Source organism: Adiantum capillus-veneris, chromosome 19, assembly GCF_014529385.1.
Source record: "Adiantum capillus-veneris isolate H3 chromosome 19, ASM1452938v2, whole genome shotgun sequence".
Taxonomy (NCBI): Eukaryota; Viridiplantae; Streptophyta; class Polypodiopsida; order Polypodiales; family Pteridaceae; genus Adiantum; species Adiantum capillus-veneris.
In genome coordinates, this window is record NC_140949.1 from 123,259,117 (window position 1) to 123,281,284 (window position 22,168).

The 22,168-nt window shown below is 39.9% G+C and overlaps 2 protein-coding genes and 1 pseudogene across 2 annotated transcripts; 2 read left to right on the forward strand and 1 right to left on the reverse strand.

Annotated features, from left to right (window-relative positions):
• Positions 1–14,392: 14,392 nt before the first annotated feature.
• Positions 14,393–15,942, reverse strand: LOC147434784 (protein ASPARTIC PROTEASE IN GUARD CELL 1-like). The gene is made up of 2 exons (XM_086489684.1): positions 15,702–15,942; positions 14,393–14,943 (listed from the first exon to the last, which is right to left on the reverse strand). Exons 1-2 carry the CDS (start codon positions 15,940–15,942, stop codon positions 14,393–14,395), a joined length of 792 nt encoding a protein of 263 aa, XP_086345810.1.
• A 1,954-nt stretch (positions 15,943–17,896) lies between these two features.
• Positions 17,897–18,945, forward strand: LOC147434785 (uncharacterized). The gene is made up of 3 exons (XM_086490029.1): positions 17,897–18,564; positions 18,744–18,799; positions 18,914–18,945. The coding sequence occupies exons 1-3, from the start codon at positions 17,960–17,962 to the stop codon at positions 18,943–18,945; spliced, it is 693 nt and encodes a 230-aa protein (XP_086346155.1). The 5' UTR covers positions 17,897–17,959.
• Positions 18,946–19,986: 1,041 nt separating this feature from the next.
• LOC147434786 (uncharacterized) lies at positions 19,987–21,782 on the forward strand (annotated as a pseudogene).
• Positions 21,783–22,168: the final 386 nt, after the last annotated feature.

Consider the following 22,168-nt stretch of genomic DNA (forward strand, 5'->3'; position numbering starts at 1 on the left):
CTTTGTTTTTATCTTTCTTTTTTCTAGAAACAATTTTGTAGATAAAGCTAACCACCGTACTCTCATATCAACTAGCCCCCATGTAGCAATTTTTTGCAATGTTCTCTGAAGCATTTTAATTGTCCTTGCTTTAAGATCTCATCATTATAAACCATCTCTCATTTTAAATGTCCTTGCTTTAAGATCTCGACATTATAAACCATCTCCCATCTGCTCATATTGCAATGTACTTGATTAATATGATGTTGTGATAATATTCACCTTCTCAACTCTCTTGTCATATGTTTTGTTTTTCTGGTATACATACGGGACAAGCTCAAGGAGTTTGCAACAAGAATCTTTTGCTTATCTGCATTCTTTTATGACACGTGAAAACTAACACTGTGTCTTCTGCTTACACTGAATGCAATTTCTATCGAGATGAATTGTCATTACGTTGAACATTAATTACCACAAGAGCTAAGATGCTTTGGGATACTAGAAAAATTGTTTGTAAGTACTTTGTCACCTAAGAATACTGCAATTTTGTGTCAACAAGTAGTAAATGTTCTTCTGTTTTATGTCTTGTCTAGTCCATTGGTCACAAGCACACAGATTTGCCCATTTAGGTAGTGTGTAAATGCTCATCCTGGTGTAGATTTTTTGATTTAGGCAACACGAATTGTCCATGCAAATTCATCGAGTTAGGCAGCACAACAACAAAATGTTATAGAATTGATATTTTATTATTTATTGCAGCTGATAGGTGGAAAAGACTAGATCGAGCTAGGCCTATATACGAATGGAAATATATATTGTACATTTTACTCAAGTGCTCTTTTACGAGCTTTGGCCATTTATGACCGGACGGCCAGTTTGTACTCAATTTGGCCATTCAAGAAATCTTTAAATGAAATATGTGCAAGAGGGAAATGGTCACTCTTGCATGGCAGGAGATTGCACCCATTGTCTGTGTATTCTTCTCTCCTCTCCTCTCTCCTCTCTCACCGTGGTGGCGTAGCACTCCACTCTAGGAGGTGCACCTGCGTGTACTCTTTCCCTCTCTTCCGCTCTCCGTCTCTTGTTGTTCGTGTATAGCTTCGATTACGAGTTTGTGGATGTGCCAGGTATGCAGGTTTGTTAGTTTAATTTTATGGTTTGCAGCGTGTTATTTTGGTATTTTTGCAGGGCCACCATGTCTCCATGTGTAGCAGTGGTATCAGAGCACAGATCATCGTTCCTAGTGAGATATGGATTGTAAAAAGGGAGATCATGACCTTTTGATTACTCATTTTTTACGTCAATGATCCTCATGGTTGTATTAATTGTTGTATGTATTTTTGTTTAAGTGTTTAATTACGCATACTTTATAAGAGTAGGTTCTTGAATGGTAGAAAATTGCTAAGAGTCATAATAGGTTTGCATCCGATTTTCATGATCTAGGGATGTCAATAGATGAAAGAGAGCTACGGTATTTGATTGTTTGTATTAGACTAATTCTAGAGAAAAATTAGACTAATTCTAGAGCTACGGTATTTGATTGTTTGTATTAGACTAATTCTAGAGAAATAGGACAGAAAGTTTCAAGACCAAGTCAAGAACACTCCAATTATCCACATAGAGGACACGTGTTTTTTTGTCACCAAGTTCGACCAAGTAGAATCAAGAAACGAGTAATGGATATGGGATGCAACCGTAAGAGATTACATAGGATAGAACTTTTCTAGTAAATTATTGCTGCTACTGCCATCAGCAATGCTCCCACTCCATCTCTAATAGCACTCAACCCCATCATGTGCCTGAAAAAACTTTAGATTTTAGCAACATTAGCCGTAGTAAATGGTAAATTAACCACCACCAGTGCTACCACATCTTCACCATTCCAATCTATTGAAGAAGCACCTGCACGAGTAGTGGCAACACCCCTACCGTTTGGACTCTGACCAATGTTATTGGGAACAGCGACAACAGGTGTTAGAAAAAGTTCTCCTAGCTATCATTATGACAGCGTGTTGGGCTTCCCATCGTTGCAATAGCTCCAATGACCAACAAAATTATCAATCCGGAGGGATGAGCTACCCGGCTAGGGCATGGAAACACTCACACGGTTAGTGAGCTAATCGTGGCAACACAAATGGTTAACTCTACGGGGTGAGCTTCTCGGCCTATGGAGGAGCTAAGCCAAAATGAAGGGCAATCTCCATATCCACTTCTCTTCACCTCCAATCAACCCAATCACACACACTACGATTGCAAGACGCACACAACACTAATCCTATCATGCAACACACTAATCGCAAGCACACACACATAGATCTAAAAGCACCACACTCCAATCAAACCTACATGCACACACAAGCAAAAGAGGGCAATCACACAAGATTAGAGAGGGATTAACCACTAATTAGTTAAGATCTAGCTAATCTAAGCATGATAGGCAATCATAAGAAGTATGAGAGACGCATAGTGAAAGAGAATGAATCATTGATTAGTGTTAATCAAGTCTCATGAGCAAGGAGAAGCTCAAAAACTCCATAGCCACACACCTCAAGAGTTGTCACCAAAGAGTGCTCTCAACAAATGAGCTTGAGAGCCCTGATTTCTTTTACACACTGCCTTATATACCTAGGGTAAAAATATGCAATGTCCGGCCGCCCAAGGCCTTTAGGGCTCACCACTTACTGAATCTACAACCTAGGCATAGTAAGTGACGTATTCTTTACAACTTGGAACTCCCATTGAGCACGTAAAACATTAAAATATTACAATGGCTTGAAATAATTTGGAAATTTAAAATATGTGACCATTTTGGGAAAACGTGGAAAATGTGTAATTCTAATCTTTACTGCTTCTTCATGTTGAATATCAATGGGCATCCGCAGGTCTTTGGTCTTTAGCAGCTTCTGTTAACTGACGTTGACTCAGTTAACATTCCCCCCTTCCTATTTTAGTGCCCGTCCTCGGGCACTGTTGAAAATGTCCGTGGAGGCTATGGAAGGTTTTTGATTGGTTGTTGATGGGCTGATTGTTTTCATTTGTCACTGAATTTGTTGATGAGGTTGAATTTGCAGCATCGTCATTGGTCCGAATATGTCTGATATGAGAGATGATGTTGCATTTTTCCATTGTAATAGCATAATGATGAGGCTGATGTTTATTTATGAAAAGTATGTAGAATGATGATGATACTCAATTAGGGTCTAATACCTGGATGAACAAAGGGAAAAAACCCAGTGGGAAAAAAGTGCCTTTGGGATACACGGATTATTGGAGTACTTATTAGCATGGAGAATATTAATAAAGTACTGAATGGATTATTCACTGATAGATATGGAATTAAAAAATGTGATATCCGTGGAAGTGTACTGGGCGGACGCCAATTTGCCAAGGTCAGCACCAAGCAATGGGGAGCGTTGGTTAGTCACCAAGCCTTCTATTTTCTTGATGCTGACTCCACTATCGCATGTATTGATTTTAACTCCAAGGTCAGTACCAAGCGATAGGGAGTGTCGGACAGTCCCCAAGCGTCCTATTCACCCCGTATTGACTCAAATGTCATATGTAATGACTTTAAGAGCAATGTCAACACCAAGTGATAGGGAGTGTTGGGAACTCCCCAAGCTTCCTATTCGCCCAGTAGTGACTGAAGTGTATTTTTGTAATCACATCACCATGGTCTTCATCGTCGGTTACATCAAGGTCAGCACCAAGCGATAGGGGCATTGGGCAATTCCCAAGCGTCCTATTTTCCCAGTAGTGACTCAACTGAATTTTGCCTTTCTGTCGTTGGTTATCATGCCCCAAGGTCTTTGAGTCGCCTGTAATAGCTTTAACACCTAGGTCAACACCAAGCGATAGGGTGCGTTGGGCAGTCACCAAGCCTCCTACTCGCCTAGTAGTGACTCCATTGAATTTTGTCTTACCATTGTCCATTGTCGTGTCCCAAGGTCTTTGCTGGAGCTTGTAACGGCTTTAACATGAAGCTCAACACCAAGCAATAGGGAGCTTTGGGCCATCCCCAAGCTTCCTATTTGCCCAGTAGTGACCCCACTACATGGCTTTGTTGGTTAGCATGACATTGGTTGTTGCCTGTTGTAGTCCACTCAAGGTGCATAGGTGGAGCGAAAAGAGTATGCATATGTCCAATGACGGGACATCCTATTTATGCATACACAGAAATGCATGGAAAACAATATGCTATGCAAGAATGATTTTGAGGGGTTTTTAGAAATATGGTGTAGCTATAAAAGCATATGACATGACTTTGCAAGTTGGCACCCCTTTAAGAATTTTTTTTGGCTAGGATATGCGCTCTCATCTTACTGTGCACTGTGCACTGTGGGTGAGTGTTGGACTCCACGAAACTCCACCAATTGTAAGTTAATAGACTTTGACTCTTAGCTCATCCTCATTCAGCGTGAGCAACATGACTTTAGATATGCTCAACTCTTTTAGCTTGAGCATAAGCCTAATAACTATGACTCTTAGCATAGAGTTTAATATGACTTGAAGATTTGGGACTAATGCTTTGCTCATTTTATGACTTAGCAGCCAGACTCTGACTATGCCAAAGAGTGTTTTTTGCACCTTGGCGACTTGACTTTTTACTGTCTTGTGCCTACTACAAACATTCCTTCAGGTAAAAGTAAGCTTGAATCCTCAAAAAGAGGATTAGTGAAGGACCAAGTTGGCATTGAAGGTTTTCTTTTGCCATACCTGTTTTATCATCTATGAATCTGCATTCACGTTGGTTGGGTTGTCCTTCTTTGACTGTGAAGACTCCATTATCTGTTTGATTCTCCAATTAGACCTGTTGTGTAAGAAGTCTTTGATGTTGTTGTAGGCCTCTGCTGATTGTTGACATTTGACTTTTGACTAGGAGCATTGAAAGACTTAGGAATCCAAATCTCTTGATGACCTTTGTATCTCCATTGTTGACTTTGCTTTTCTCTATGTCTTGTTGAGTTCTTGAGATCTTCATGCAGGTCTGGTGTATTTGTAGCTGGCTTTTGGTTGACTGATAGCCAAATCCTTGTATACCATGTGTAGAATCCTTGTCAAAGAGGAACATTCCTTGATATCCATCTTTGTTGTGTATCCTCTTGAAACTTGTGATTGACTTTAGCATCTTTCAATGTTGTTCTATTGTATACCTGCTTCTTAGATATCTTAGGATATTCTCAATGTTGATACCTTGTGGGCCTTCTTTCTTGGGAGGGACTTGAAGTTACTTCATATGCTCTAACCTGCGGTGTTGGTGCCCATATCTATCTGCTACCTTGATAGTACTCCTATTCTTTTAAGCTCCATTGTGATGCTATCCATCACATGTGTTTGTCTTTCTGTGTTGATTTCGCGTCCTTAATCCAAACCGGATCATTGACTTTGACTAAACTGCTCAAAATAAACACTTGCTTGATTTTCCTTTGCTTTCTTGAGTACTTTGGTTGATATACCTCTTCTTTTCTGGGTGTCTCCTTAGAGGGTTCAGTTGGGTCAGCAATTGACTTGAAATTTTGAAAGCCTGACTTGCTTGAAGAAGCTGATCCATGAGGGTTCTTTGATGTAGAGTCATATGCTGTCACAACTTCTTTGCTAGTCAGTGGAAGGTCCACTTTAGCTTTACCTTTGTCTGCTGATTCGACTCGCACTGTCTGATTGATCTTTGGGCTTCCTATTTCTTCTTTGTTGTTTGCAACCCCATTCTTCTTAACTTATGGCTTTGGTGGCATTCTCTGCTCAATAGCTATTGTGGTTTCTCTTTGTTCTGTTTGATCTACACTTCTTATTGCCTGATTTTCTTTACGCTCTTTTGAAGTTCTATGTGATGGCGATGAATCATCTTCAATAAGGTCTGCTTTGATATAAGTATCCATTTGAATTGTGCTTGAGGACCTTGTGATGTCGTCCGCGGGTGACCAGTATTGGTCTTCATTCTTTGTTGTCTGTGATGACTTCGTCATGTTTACATTCTGTATCGCTAACATCTTCTAGGCCATTCGCATTCCCATTATGATGTCTTCTGGCATATCCTTTGATGTGATCACGTGGAATTGAGTTATGATGATCTGTGAACTTACTTCAATGGTGGTGGAAATGATTCCCCAACATTCTGATCATTTGTTTCTAGATATGCTCACAAATTCAGGAGCATCTTCTAGCTGTGGTGGCTGGCCATATTGTTTCCAGGTGCAAAAAGACATAAGGTTCTTGTCTAACTGAAAATCTAGCTTTACTTTTCTTGACAACTTCTTTGTTTTCATTAACAATGTTGCACTTGATAATCTTAGGATTCGTGTCTCAATTGACTGCTTTTGTTGTGGAAGTGTCCTTTGGTTGAACTTTATCTGTATTTTCTTTGGTTTGACCACCTGCTTCTGTTGATGTTGACTCGTATTGCTGTAATATTGCACTTTTTTGCAATTGTTGAGCATTGTCCACCTGCATCTGAGTAACCTTTGATCTTAATAGATCCACTGTACTTTTTGGAAAAATTTGTCTCTTCGGAGGAGATTTTGGTGGTGACCTTTGTGTAGCCTTATGAACTTTAACTCCCATTGAATTTGACTTTTGCCACCTGTTCTGGCAGCTTGAGGCTTTGCATCATCTTCAAAAAGTCTTGGGCCATCCGTAGGGGTTTGTACAAGATCATGATCTTGCTGATATTCGTTACCATGTGCATCTTGATATGCATATGTGAGCTTGGTCACATGTAACTTCTTGAGCACTATTGGATTTGTTGGCTTTTGACTCTGACTTGTGGAGATCATTTGAAACTTTTGTCCCTGATGATCTTCATATAAGCATTTGTTTGTAGTTTTTGAGGGGACCTGGGTCAATTCAAAACTTCCAACAACCCATAGGATCTTTCAATGGTTTTCGCTTTGAAGGGGTTTGTTGGCTAGAAGCTCTAAGGCTTCTAACCGGTGTAGCATTTCCTGGCACATACGCTAGGCTTAATGGGTTTACAGCTCCCCGCTTCCTAGGGTGATCACTATAGCCTGCTTTATTATAAGAGTTCAAAACTATTTGGCTCTGGTTTAGTCTCACCTTTTGGGATTGTGAAGGTACACTTTGGGTAGCATTGTTGTTGTTTGGCATCTATAAACCTTCTACATAGTTTCCTATGTATCTTCATGAAACATGACAAATTATTCCCCAAGTCAAGCTGTAGATAACATTATCTTTCCCCTGATATTGTCTATCCCATGGGTTTCCTATGATATGAGCTTCTGTGGTTTCAGGACCCAAGGCATCATAGATGCTAGACTCTCGTCTATATCTACCTGTTTTGGTCAAAGAATATGCTTGTTTGGTCACAACCTCGAAGCTTAATTTCTAATGGAGGAGAATTTGGCTCTGAACAGATTTTTGGGTTCACTCTAGTAATATCCTTCAGCTTTAGAGAGGATGGGCTATAATAGATTCTTTCCTCTGAAATGGACCATCCTTTTTTATCTATCACTGGATGCACTTCTATGAGCTGGTATGTGGGTTGTTCAAACACTGGTTTATCCCTTTTGTACATTTTTCCTTTTTGGTCTACATAGTGTGCATATGAATGATGTGTACCATACAATGCTAACATTATTTTGTTTGATATGTCCCTTAGACTAGTGAATGATTGCACACTTGTGGCAGTGGATGCAAAATCATTTGCAAACCTAACAGTCTTTTCAACCTTTGGTGATATCTCGACACCTTGACTAAACTCATGCAAGAATTTTTTGTTCAAAGAATCAATTTTAAGCTTTTCAGGCACCTATGCATCCTTATGTTGATTTTGAATTTGGAATGTTTTTACTGGTGCTTCTATTGGTAATGCAAAATCATATGATTGCATTAAAAGTGACGAGTTAAATGCACTTACATCGAGATTCGCATTTCCAATTTGCTCTATACCTTGCTTGGCAGTTGATGTCTTTGTTGTCTTGATTTCTTGGACAATCTTTAGCAAAATGTCCACCTTTTCTTCCACAATCTGAGCAATACGCCATGACTGGTGGTATTTTATTTGGTTCTGTCATGTCAAGCTCTAGCTGAAAAGCTTCTGTGTTGGCCAAGTTGTCGGCATCTTCTTTTAAAACACTAAGCATCAAGTTGTAGAATGCTCCGTCTTTACCTTTGTACCCTCTTTGGCTCAATTCTCCCATTAGATTGGATTCTATTGGTTGATCTGTTGGATCTTGCAATTCTGGTTCTCGACTATAGATCTGACCAGTGTAATCCATGCACAATGACCCTGATTGCATATGCACCAACTATATGGTTTTCGGACTTGTGCAAATTTCTAGATTTACACTTGGGTTGACTTTTTGAACTTCTATATGCACTTCATCTTTAAGCTTGCAATACTTGGCTCCACTAAAGTCTGTGAACATCTGGGAGTTCTCTGAATCTGACTTTACTCTGATCAATAGGATCTTAGCTCTTGTTTTGCTTTTACTGCTCATCAAGTATCTATGGCCTTCTGAATCTGCATATAAGACTTTGTCTCCATTGTAGCCATATAGCTGTAGAATTTGGTCGGTTGCAGTTGCACTTGTGTTGCCACTGCTACTAGCTTGCTCTGCTGTACTTGAACTCCCGGCTCGATTTGAGTCCATGTCGGCTTGATCTACTAAAACTGTCAATTGGCAGAATTTGGTTTTGACTAGCAGAACTTTTGCTGCTCAATTTTGATTAAACTGCTCTGGTCAAAGCACTTTTGCAGTTGACTGCTCTTCAGACTCACAAGAGTTGATTAACTCTAGCTCGAAAGTTTCAAAATTGATTGCAACCTTTTGAAACGATGAAAAACTGGGTCTGTAGTAGATTAATCTGCAATCCACCGTGATTTGTCGATTTTTAGCTCGATTTTGATAAATTTAGAATTTTTTTTGTCCCTCACGGCTTCGGGTTAACCGTTCTCAACTTTTTTCGGTTGATCTCTGATTTGCTTTTGCGTTGTTTGCTCGATTTTTCATGGCCGCTATTCTCAAATTTTGCTCTCTTTACAATACACTTTCCGGCTTTGCTTTACGGCTTTTGATTGTTCGTGTGTGATTTTTTTCAGTGGTGCTATTTTTGCTAATTCTAACTTTTTTCAGGCTTTTGCTGGCATTTTCTTTTTATTTTTCCTAATTATTTGTGAAATTTTGAATTTTGAATTTTTTTAGTTTTTTATGATTTTTTACGATTTTTTTGGAAAGGATTCGATTTTTTATAATTTTTTGTGAATTTTTAAAATTTTCTGGGAGTTTTTAAAGGTTTTATAATTTTTTGATTTATTCTGATTTTTTCGATCAGTTTTGGATTTTTTAATGAATTTGTTATGTTTTAGGGATTTATCTGTGTCACTTATATATATATATATATATATATATATATATATATATTTTTTAATCTTCTTCGGAATTTTTAAAATTTTAAGAAATTTTTATGTTTTTTTAATGAATTTTTTTAGTCTATGGTGATTTTCCTTATGAATTTTGATTTTTTATGAATTTCTACGAGGTTTTCTCTTATTTTTTTAATGAAGTTTTTATTAATTTTTTTGGTGATTTTTGAAACTCTTTTTAAAATTTTTGTGAGTTTTTTATGTTTTTCAATTTCTTTGTAAATTTTATTTCCTTTTTTTGCGAATTTTTATTAGTCTTTTATTTTTTTGTTATGTTTTGTTTTTGTTTGGGTAAATTTTTAATCTTTTCTAATTATTTTTGATGATCTTTCTTTCTTTTTTATAAAATTTGTTGTGATTTTTTATTAGATTTTTGATTTTTTTAATTTTTTGATTTTTGTTTTTTGGTTTTTAATGGTTTGTTAATGTTTCTTCTGATTTTTTTTTTTGGAATTTTTGATTTTTTTTGAAATGGACTTAAAATAAAATACTGCCTTAGCTGGAGGTGGTCAGCGTCCGCATTCACATATGGCCAGGAGGTGATGACTTACAAGTTGTCCTTGTACTTATATTCATTGAAACCTACACTGACATAACATGATCAGATAGCTACTTACATGAGCCTTGTTGATTTGGGATAATTGTTTCCATTTGGTACATGGTTTAATACTACAGTCTACTCCAATTTGATATCAAGCAGGTAATTTATGTTTTTTTTTTTTGTAATACTTGGTCTAGTCCATTGGTCACATGCACACAAACTTGCCGATTTAGGCAGTGTGTAAATGCTCATCCTGGTGCAGATCCGTCGATTTAGGCAGCACATTGATAAATTGCAGATTCCTAATATTTAAACAATATCCAATACAGATTTGTCGATTTAGGCAACATTAGTGCAGATTCACCAATTTAGGCAGCACGTCTTATTGGTGCAAATTTGCGGATTTAGGCAACACCAATCACGAAATCATGCTGCAGTGGTTGGCCGTCACCGTCACTGGTATGATTTTGTTCCCCGAGTATAACAAAATGAAGGATATTTGGATTTGATATGGATACATGTTGGTAGATGTTTGAAATTGGATTTGGAATGGGTATATGATGCTTTTCTATCACGGCAATATTTATGAAATTAAGTGAACTTGAGATTGATAAGCATAGATTATTGGATGATGAGCTGTGTGACCAATGATATCCTGATTCATGACGATATGACATATATTTCTTAGTCTAGTGTTATGGGAAACTAGAATAGGTAGTATGTGGATGACGGCAAGCATAATCAATGTTGTTTAGTTTAATAATTTCTTCCTTTCATTCTGACATGTTCTTAACAAAGATTACTAATCACTGTTTTTGACAAGTATTCTTTGCAGATTTTTATCTTCACAATTGAGGACAGTTGCTTTCCAACGGAGAGGTATGTTATACAATTGATATTTTATTATTTATTGCAGTTGAGAGGTGGAAAAGACTAGATCGTGTTAGGCCTATATACGAATGGAAATATATATTGTACATTTTACTCAAGTGCTCTTTTATGAGCTTTGGCCATTTATGACCGTCCGGTTAGTTTGTACTCAATTTGACCATTCAAGAAATCTATAAATGAAATACGTGCAAGAGAGAAATGGTCCCTCTTGCATGGTGGGAGATTGCACCTAGTATCTGTGTATTCTTCTCTCCTCTCCTCTCTCTTCTCTCGGCGTGGCAACGTAGCACTCCACTCTAGGAGGTGCGCCTGTACGTGCTCTTTTCCTCTCTTCCGCTCCTCTTCGTCTCTCTTTGTTCGCATATAGCTTCGATTACGAGTTTGTAGATGTGCCAAGTATGCAGATTTGTCAGTTTTATGGTTTGCAGCGTGCTATTTTGGTATTTTTGCAGGGCCACCACGTCTCTATGTATAGCACAAAATACAGATTCACGATTTTTTTAAACAATACTGAATGCGGATTCACAGATTTAGGCAGCATTAGTGCAGATTTTCTGATTTAGGCAACACGTGTATTTGGTGTAGGTTTGCCAATTTAGGCAACACCGATCATTATTTAATCGTGCTGCAATGGCTGGCCACCGCTATCCTTAGTATGATTTTGTTACGTGAATACACAAAATGAAGGATATTTGGATTTGGATTTGAAATGGATATATGTTGTCAGATATTTGGACTTGGATTTATGTGTGATTTGGATTTTGTATATGGCAGTTTCTTGTCACGATAGTATTTATGCAATTGGACTTGAGATTGATGAGAATTGATTACTTAATGATGAGTGTGGCCAATGATATCGTGATTCATCAGGGTATGCCATATAGTGCTTATTCTAGTGGTATGCATTAGGAAGAGAATGGAGTCTAGGAAGGCCTCTTTATTTGGCAGTTTAAGGGAGTCAAACCTTTAGTATTAAGAAAGAAATCAAAGGATAACTTTTGAATTCAAACAGGTAAAACAGCTAGTTTATTTGAATTCAAATTTACCCCCAATATGAAATTTAAAATCTAGCAGGCAAAAGTATATCACGTAACATATCTTTGGAAAGAGCTCGGCATGTAGATTCTAGATCTACAATCTTCGCTCAAATCGGAGATCATATGTAGGAGTTAGAAAAGGCCGAAAATCATAAATTTATCCTTCCCCTTTTTGGGGGGAAAAGTGTATCCTTTTACCACTCCTACACCTCTCTTACACACCCACCATTCTTGCACACATGTCATGTATCTATTCGTCCAAATGTTAATCCCCTTTGTAATCTCATGGAAAATAAAGAGGCCCTCCTATACCCCATCCTCTTCCTAATGGTGACACTAGAATCGGTAGTATGTGGATGACGGCAGGCATAAGTAATGCTGTTTAGTTTTATTATTATTTCTTTATACTATGTGCTATTTACGACACAAATTTCTAGTCAGTGTTTTTGACAAGTATGGTTTGGAGATTCTTATATTTGCAATTGAGGGCGGTTGCTTTCCAATAGAGAGGTATGTAATGGTAATTGATAATCATCTATTATTGCAGCTGACACATGGAAAAAGATTTAGCAGCTAATGCATTATGCAAAAGGATATTACAATCTATGTATATTTGATTATTCAAGTGCTCCTTATGAGTTTTTGCCATTTATGATCGGCCAGCCAGTTTGTACTCACTTTGACCATTCAAGAAATCTTTAAAGTAAGTACGTGCAAGTGGGAAATGGTCACTCTTGCACGGGGGGGAGATTGCACCCAGCGTCGGTCTTATTCTTCTCTCCTCTCCTCTCTTCTCTCTTGCCGTGCCGGCATAGCACTCTGCTTTAGGAGGTGCGTCTGCACGTTCTTTCTCCCATGCTCTACCTCTCTCGTATCAGACTTGCTATGGATTCTATGTATATTCAATTATCTAGGTATGTGGATTTGTGGATTATATCATTGATTGTTTGCTATTTGTATATTTTGCAAGGTAAATGCCCTCAAGTTTGTAGCAATGTGAGCTTTGAGAGGAAGAGAAGGAGGGAGAGAGGTGAAATACCATAGGGAGATAGACATGACAATAACCACCCAGCCATAGCCATATATAGGCCCTTGGCCCTTTGGCTCTTAGCTATATATAGCCCCTGTACCGTATGTGTATCCTTCTGCCTTGGCCAGGGCCGTGCCCTCCTATAGTCCTACCTTTGGCATCACATTACTCCCCCCTTGGAGAAGCGTTTTCATCCGCAAAAACAAAAGTGGTAGGATCTTCATAAGAAGACTAATGTTTGCCACAATGGTATCCCTGATGGATCTAGCTGTTTGTTTGACCAAAACATGGTGCAGTAGGAGGTCCAATATAATCAAGAATAACATCTTGATTTTGCACATTGTTGTCCATTTGCAACCATCTTGTGTTACCGGTTCCAATCCAATCAGAGTGTGTAGACTCCATTTAGAACGCACATGAGCATGACAAATGAGTTATCACAACAAAGATGTACCTGAAAGAGTACCGCTTTTTACTTTCCATGAAGGTAACTTGCTGACATAACTCATCAGCCAAGTGTACGTCCTTGACTTGTTCTCAAATTTCATTAGTAAACAACCCCACCATAACTAGTGTTCAAGGTTGAGAACCTGACTTATACATGAAGAGACTAAACTTAGTCGCAAACATGCTTTAATTGATGGTAAGCAAACTCCAAGTAGAGAAATGAATTCTTATTGATTGGATTGTTTGGTGCTAATGTACGCACTTTGCACATCCTTTAGCACAAGATTACACTTTGTAATCTACCTATCCCCTTGGATAACTGATAGTACTGAGGTGGTTTCCCCCATGGTTTAGAGACAGTCTTCCCCCCCTGCTAAGAGACGCGCCCCATGTGGTAGACAACCCTCCCCCTGCAAATGACGCCCCATGCCGTAGAGCCGGGTAGCAATCGATCGAACTGGCCAAGCTAAGAATCACCATGGCCAGGCTAAGACTCTCCAAGCTGACATGGTAGGATCCTGCGCTTGTAGTTTGGGCATGGCGCTCGCTAGCAGGAAGTGGCACTTTTATGGAACCCCATGACGATTCTTGATTGCACCTTAATTATTTTGTATGGAAGCAAGGCCAATAGGCAGGAGAACTTCATAAGTTTTAAGGATGTTTGACGGAATTCATTACATGTTAAAGGCTATTTGAAGAGATCGGCACACCATTAAGAAGCTATGCAAAGTGTTCTCAATAAGGGCATCACATGCACGGCCTTTGTCAAATATTCCAGCACAGATGGATTATACGGTTTGAGATTCACCTTCTAACCACCCAACCATAACCAATCTAGGCCCTTGGCCTTCTGGCTCTTAACTATATATAGCCCATGTACCCCATGTGTATCTGTCTGCCCTTGGCCAGGGCTGTGCCCTCCTATAGTCCTACCCTTGGGATGAAAAGAGGTATGAGCTTTGAGAGGGAGAGAAAGAGAGAATACGGCTACAGGTGTGATGACGGTTTGCTGCAAAAAATGCGGCATACTGCGCTCTCTCCTTTTTTTAAATTTGTGAGGTCTTCTTATTTGTTAGCATGTCTACTTGTTAGCATTGTCTTGGATTCCAAGCAAAGACATTATTCTCAGTGTCAAAGACAACCTCAGTTGAATGCAAGCTAACAACACCAATGACCATGGATGCGAAGGTGCTGCTCTCTTCACTCTTCTCTAGGAATGGCCAACACATGCGTTGAACATTGTTGTCGTCAATAAATATGAGGTGGGTGGCTCCAGGTGAAAGCGGGAGGATGTTGCCGTTGCTAAAAAGGAAGCCAATGGGAGGGAGACCGACAAGATTGGGGTAGTCCCAGCAAGTATCAAGGCCATCGGGGCCGGGAACACCAGGCTCACCAAGGATATCAAAAACCGCATTGATCCACGCAGCACGAAAGGGAGTGTAAGCATCAGTGGTAATGATGGAGACAATGTCCCCAATATCCACAACGACACCACCAGTTTGATCATTTGGGTTGATGGCAAATACATCTGTAGGGACGCCAACCCTTTGGTCACCAATAAAGAAATCCACCTGCTCAACGTAGAAGTAAACACTAAACCCTTCCCCTTGAAGAAGTGGCGTACTAGGATAATCAGATTCTGCAAATAGAAGAGAGAAATGATGCTTACATATACAATATCTCATCTCAATATGTATATATAATGTATGATTATGCTCAAGAGCAACAACGTGTACCTCATGTGTATGTAAGTGTGAGCACATGTGTGTGTGTACACGGGTGTGCACTCATGTGGTGTGTGCGCGTGCGCGCACACACATACACACACACAGAGACATGATTGCCAATGCCTCCATCAATCTGGTGATCCCTTTCCCCCAACCACACCTAGCTAGATACAAATTGCTTCCCTAGTAAAATCTCAAGATGTTGAGATATGTCACAAACTAAGAGCTTATACTAGAATACAACTATAACTTCCTGGCTATGGGTCGCATGCCAATTCTAGTGCTATAGGAAAGCTACCTCAACAAGAAATTTCTTTTTTAAACAATAAAATGATATTAGTTGCATCTATTGGGGGAAGCTTTGGAGGCAATGGAGTGCCGGTCCAAGGTCTGGATCATCACTCACTAGCTCATGATTTTTTGTGGATCCGGCTTTGGAACCTTTTCACTCACATATGAGCAGGCTAACTCTAAATTTGAGAGGGATAATCACACTAGAAGTTTTATATTATAACTAAAAATTCCATTATCTGAACCGGCTTGAGAACCTTCTTGCCCAAATTTGAGCCGACCATTTCTCATTTTGAACATGCTTTGGATAAAGTGAACCTATCTTTTCCCGAGCCTTGGACCGTACCCAGCTAACGTGGTCCCTCCAAATATGACTCACTCCCAGTCTGACCGGTCGTTTGTTTACTGCTTGCACTGAGGTAGATGGTGCAAGTGCTAGTAACGAGCATGAAAGCAATGCCACTAGAAAAGCGTGCTGGCAAAAGAGAAACCCCATTGCTTTTGAAATTTGCTATGATCACGAATTGCCGATTTATATACAGAATGTGTTTCTGCCCGGGCGCATATTTGTATGGAATGTACTGCGTGATTCTTTGTGCCGCCCGTTTTGCAACATACATTTCCACAATGAAGTGTCCCAAAGCCTAGATTTTGTAAACAACAAATTGTCTATTTGGTACCATTCAGAGTTCCCAAAGAACATTATCCCAAACAAATAGAAAAAATTGGGCTTTTGAAATCTGCAGGTTTTTCTCCAAAAAAATTGCACGTGTTTAAAAAAATTATGACTTAACTAGAAATTTTGTATATATGGAATGTACTCCATGATTCTTTGTGCCGCCCGATTTCGACAATGAAGTGCCCTAAAGCCTAGATTTTGTAAACAACAAATTGTCTATTTGGTACCATTCAGTGTTCCCAAAGAACATTATCCCAAACAAATAGAAAAATTGGGCTTTTGAAATCTACAGGTTTTCTCCAAAATTTTGCATGTTTTTTTTTAAAATTATGACTTGACTAGAATTTTTTTAACAGTTTTTTCAAATTTGTAAATTTTTATTTTGCAGGTAGAAATCAAAACCTAGCAAGTGCATTGTAATTGTTTACACGTTTTCTGTGAAAATTGTGTCCATTAAAAATCAATGAAAGTGAACCACCTAGGGCATACTTGTACCCCCTACTGGCTCTCTCGATATTTTATTCATTCAGTCTTGCAATACCTCCTCGAGATCCGCTCCAAATGCTAACGCTTCGACCTGAGATCTCTCTCATGCGACTCATCCCTACAAAAGGTGGGGAGCGGAGGACTCGAACACAAGCAGCTACGCGAAATAACTTCGAGAGATGCTAGTGTAACCAGCCCAGTAGCGGCTTGATGCTGTCCCAGCCAACAACGCATATTTATAAAAAAGATGGACCAGGAGCGACGCCCACAACCATCGGCTTCCCTGCGCACGGCCGTTGCTGCCCTTGCTGAGGTCTCCTCCCCTCTCTTGCGGGGTTTTGCACTACCCAGCTCCCTTCCTTCACCATGCCTCTGCCTCCTCTTTGAGAGACCTTGCCCCCCCTGTGCAACCTTCTCTCACGCTCTCTGCGCTCTGAATCGAATATTCTCGTTTATTGAGAGATTTTCTCATTTTCCACCAGCTGGTAGCCCCTACTAGCTCTTTGCATATTTTATTCAATATTATAGGAGATCCCTCCCATCCCAACCTTGCCACGTAATTCTTTCTTACCCTTACAAAAGGATGAGCATGGATTCAAACTCACACATCAAACTTAAGAACATTTGAAGAGAACTCGCGTAAAAACTCGAGCAACCATGTGGAGCTGATACTATGGCGAAGCTGTGCTTACAAAAAAATTTGATTTGTCTCCTCACACAAAGCAGGATGCGCCCTTCCCCCTCGTTGTTCATTTCGCACTGTAGCTCTCAGTGACCATCACGATCCACCACTGCTTCTACCGCCTGCCATCGTAGTTGCTACCCATGAGCATGAACCTGTCGCCTTTAGATTTCGTTTCTTTCCACCAAGGGTATATCCCATTTATTCATTGATTTTTTCATTTCCTTACAGCTGATAACCACTACTTCGCACTACACTCGGGCGAATCAAAATATTGAGGGTCCATTCCTGGGGCGCATCTCATAAATATATGTTGTAGCACATGTGCTAGAGAACTAGAGTTACGGATTACATTTACAAGAGCGGATTTTTGGCCTGCCCAAAAGGCTAAGGCCATAGTGGTGGCTTGCATTTTTTCTTAGGGAAAAATATGAGATGGGTTTTATAAATAAGTGTGGAAAATAAAAATTAAAGTGTGTTGTTTTGAGTGGTTCTTGAGAAGATGGGTGCATTGGATTCCGAATGGTGGACGTTGGGTGCAAGCTGAAACTGCCAGTCTTAAAGTGGGGTTGGTGGGAGGGCCTTATAATGAGTGGCTTGCTTATCATTCCTCCCTCTTTTGGAGCGGAGCCTCGTGGAGGTCTCCTTAAGGTTAGGGCTCATGAGCCCCTTAGTAGGGTAGGCGTGCCCTAAGGCCGGTCAATGGCAGTTCTTGGTCGTGGTTTTGCGCTGTGCATGGGGTGTCTCTGCTGCTTGTCTTGGTGCTCTCTATTGACCTGTTCGCCGACCTATGGCGCTTCTGGGCCCTGCTCCTGCTCTGTCGTCTTGCTCCGCTCTCGTGGTGCTGTGGTTCGCGTATGACAACATGGGGGCCTGTCGCCCTGCTCGCCGGCCTGTGGCGGTTCTGGGCCGCGGTCCTGCTCTGCTGTCCTGCTCTGCTCCTGTAGTGCTACCCTGCTTGCATGGGGTTGTTGAGAACATGCTGGCTTGTGTGGCGTGGTTCTTTTCGCTGGTCTATAACGCCGTTGGACGTGTTTTAGTGCCTTGCCTCTCCGCAGTCATGCGTTGCTGTGGTTTGTCGTCCTGCTCGCCGATCTGTGGTGGATTTTGGCCACACTTGTGCTCTGCTGTGCTTCTCTGCGGGTGCCTCGTGTTCTTGGTTCGCTGGTCTATGGTGGATTGGGGTCGTGCCTTGCTGCTGTGTTGCTCTATGTCTCGGGGTTGTGCTGCTCTTTTTTCTCATCTCCTTCGCCGATCTAAAGTGGCACTTGAACATGTGGTGCCTTGCTGCTCTGTGGATTCAGGCCGTGCTGCTCTGTTTGGACGTCGCCTTCGCCGATTTATGGCGGATCTTGGATGTCGATCTGTGGTGCTTCTGCTGTTTCTGGTTATGTCGTGCTGCATTGCTGTCCTCTTCGTTGGTCTGTGGTGGATTGGGTCGTTCTGTACTGTGCCGTGCTGCTCTATGCATCGGGGTTTTGCTGCTCTGTTAGGAAGTCTCCTCCGTCGGCCTGTGATGGACTGGACGTCGATCTGTTCTGCTGCTGCTGTTTCCGGTGTTGTTGTGCTGCATTGTCGTCTTCTCCTTCGGTCTGTGGTGGATCGGGGCGTTCTGCTATGTTAATTTTCGGTATGTTTTAAATAGATTTTTTGGGTTAGTTTTGGATATGTTTTAAAGAGTTTTTTTTGTTTGATCTTGCTCTATACCGATTGATTGGTTGTTTGACAGTTTGCGTTTCTGCAGGGTCGTGCGGAATCGTTGACGGGATTGGATAGATTGGGTTGCTTAATGTATGTCGAGGTCAAACACACCATGTTATGTGCTAAATAACTTGAATACTATAATAGTAGCCACCTTTTTGGTGTCAATGAAGTTTGATGTTGTCTAATGTTCTGAAGTTAATTATATCCCGAACTTTGTTCGATTGTTGTTGATGCATATGGACTCCATGCTTTTTTTTGCTATAATTTTTAATGGGGTGTGGCGAGATGCTTTTAACTAAATACGATTGGCTCCACATTCTATAATGCAATTTTGGTCCATGATTTAATCCTATTGATGGATTATTTGGACTGGCTGAGTATGTGGTTAGGGTTTTGGGATTTACCGTTGAAAATTTATGGTTGTGAGGTTATTATTTCAATGTAAAAAAATGATTTAACTCTCATTATTAAATATGATTGTCTCAAGGTTCATTGTTAATATTGTAAAGTGAGAAAATAAATCCATTTTGATGTGATGATTTAAGATCATATTTGTTTTTATCGTTTAGATTTTTAAATTTAGTTAGTTGTAGTTTTCATCTCATTTGCAACCTTGCAATTTTCTTCTCTCCTCTCTCTAATATTTAGGATGCACCTATCTTTCCTTCTCTCTTCTCTCTAGTAATAGTTGAGTTATTTCTAGCTTTTAATGCTATTGCAAAAAACGAAGTGGAGTTAATTAAAAGAGCCCACTCTTCTCTCTCTCTCTCTCTCTCTTGATGGAGTGTATAGGTCGTGACCCACTATAATATAATGATAGATGGGAACAATTGTAAAAATCTGCATTTATTGCCAACCTTTGAGTGGAACTTCTAAACTATCTTTCTTGAAGTGCTCAAGATTATCCATCAAGTTTCACTCTTTGAGTTGTTAGTATATAAAAGCCAAAGGTATTTTGAAGAACTATCACGTTTTACAAGCCTCTTATTGTGAGATTGCTCTTGTTGAGAGTTTAACCTCCTCTATAGTACAGTCTTTTAATCCTTATAGCCACATCTATTATCAAAGCATAGAATCGCTCTCTATACCAAGGCGCCATGGATTCGAATATGGATGGTAATACACCTATGCATTTCGATTCCTCTTTTGGTGCTTAAGAGTCTTGTTGTCTTGCTTATCTTGAAAACTGTTTTGAATTTGCTCTTGATTATAGATGCTTTCACTACAAACTCAAGCAATGATTACTTTGAGACTTTGAGCGCATCTCCTAGAACTGAAAACTTGCATGAAGTTGTGTCTGAAAGTGGGGTCCTTGGATTGTCAAGTAGCTTAGTAGGTTCTCCAAACTCAGCGTTTAAAAAGCTTAGTCCCAAGGCCAAGTTAAAGAAATCTCCAAAATCTGTTCAAAAAGCCCTTAGTATTGCAAGGGGAATGGCCACTGTGAGAGGTTAGCTTTGTTTAAGTTTCTATGGCTTACCAATCTGTAATCGGTAATAATAGTATTGTGTGTCATGTGATGTAGGGCGAACATCGCTTAACATTTCTCGGATTGCTACTCCCTCTGTTGGTGTGAGTCGTTCGTTGGGCTTAGCATCTATTAAAGAAGAGCCAAAGCGTATTGTTGACTCTTTTGAATCTCAATTGGCATTGAGCCAATCTACGCCCGAGCTTCTTATTTCTGAGCTTGCTCATGCTATTAAATTCCGTTTTTTCTTCATTGGCAAGGTGCTTGCAAAATATGGCACATATAAAATTTAAAAAGCAAACTACAGCAGATTTTTGAAGGCTGATCTTGTGGACAAGGTTGCACATCATACTATCACTTTTGTTGTGGCAGAAAATTATATTGAACAGTTTGTCAACTCATTCGCGGTGGGTGATTTTATATGTATTGAGGGCCCTGTTGTGAGGAAAAAGAATCCTAGTGATGGAGGCACTTGTCAACTTGCTCTCTATGCTGATGCAACTACATCTATTGTGAAGGCTCCTTCATTCGACTTTGTGCTAACTCTCTTTCCTGAGCACAAGATTAAAGATCTTGTCTCATCATGGACTTCCTCAATTGAAGATGGTGTGCCTACTGTAGCATTTACTGTTATCAAGGTGTAAAACATGGCGAAAAGTGATGGGAGTAGTGGCACTAGGCTTATTGTTGCTGATGGACTTGCTGATGTTGATAGAGCAACGGTAAGCTTCTATACACAGCTCTAAGTGTTCTTGATTGTGTTTTGATTGTTTGTTATTGCTCCAGCTTTTGTTTGTACCTTCTCGAAAGGCTGATTTTTATAGCATATCCAATGAAGTCAAAGAGAATGGATTTTATGATTGTGTGGCCCACAACATAAATGTCTTCAAACAATTCTCTAACACATTGTCTGTCGTGGACTACACTATCTTGCTGCCATTGCCCTCTCAATTGAAGTTGGTTTATAAAGATATCCGTGATAAGCAGATTGCAAGTATGGGATTCGGAAAAACGGTGAATTCCTCTTGGTAGGTTCATTGTATTCATTGTGCATTGTGTGATCCCTTTATGGTAATTTCAAGTGTTCTGTTCCCTTGAGGTTGTTAATGTCAACAACGTTGGATTGGAGTATTTATGTGGAGTTTGCAAATCTGCCCAGGTCAACCACCAAATCTCTAATCCTCATTGTTTTGCTTGCAACAAAGTTGTTGAAATATGGAAAGTTCCTGCTCTTCAAGAAAAGCTGGTTCCTCGTGATGGCAAAGGCATTTCTGTCACCTTGCACGGAAAGATCGTTGACCAAGTCCTTCGCTTACCCTCTTCTTTTTTGCATTTGTATGAAACTGATCTAATGAGTTTGAAAGCTTCCTTGGTGGGAATGAAAAGAGCTGGGCATTTCTCAATTGATGCACATGGGTATGTAACAAGCTTTAAGTCTGAATAGGGAGATGTTGTCTATCTAATGTGCCTTGCACTCGTGTAGTAAGCCTATATTCTGCTGAATATCCTTTTGTATCTAGGCATTATGGCGGGATTATCTCTTGATGATAAAATTGTTTTTTGTATATATGGTTTTCAATGTTCAATCGACTCAACATTTTGGACATCGTCTCCTTGTAATCAAGATGTTTTGAGGGAATTATTGTTTATATGTGGGGTGGATATCTCTGTCAATTCATTAGAGAATATTTTGTCCAAGCATATTGTTGCAAGATTTCGTTCTCACGACTTGGAGATCACAAGTGTGTGGCTGAAACTGTGGAATGATGAGCGTGTTGCTTGTAATGTCGACGACAAAACTCTTAAAACTCTAGTTTGCCAACGTATGGG

What these genes read in the sequence shown, in the direction of transcription:
- LOC147434784 (XM_086489684.1), bottom strand. Translation starts at nt 15,942, where the DNA reads ATGTATGTTGCAAAACGGGCGGCACAAAGAATCACGCAGTACATTCCA. An exon ending in AACGACCGGTCAGACTGGGA is followed by an intron (nt 14,944 to 15,701) that starts GTGAGTCATATT and finishes TTCTATTTGCAG; the next exon opens with AATCTGATTATCCTAGTACG.
- LOC147434785 (XM_086490029.1), top strand. Translation starts at nt 17,960, where the DNA reads ATGGCGCTTCTGGGCCCTGCTCCTGCTCTGTCGTCTTGCTCCGCTCTC. An exon ending in CTGCTGTTTCTGGTTATGTC is followed by an intron (nt 18,565 to 18,743) that starts GTGCTGCATTGC and finishes TTGTGCTGCATT; the next exon opens with GTCGTCTTCTCCTTCGGTCT. An exon ending in TTCTGCTATGTTAATTTTCG is followed by an intron (nt 18,800 to 18,913) that starts GTATGTTTTAAA and finishes GCGTTTCTGCAG; the next exon opens with GGTCGTGCGGAATCGTTGAC.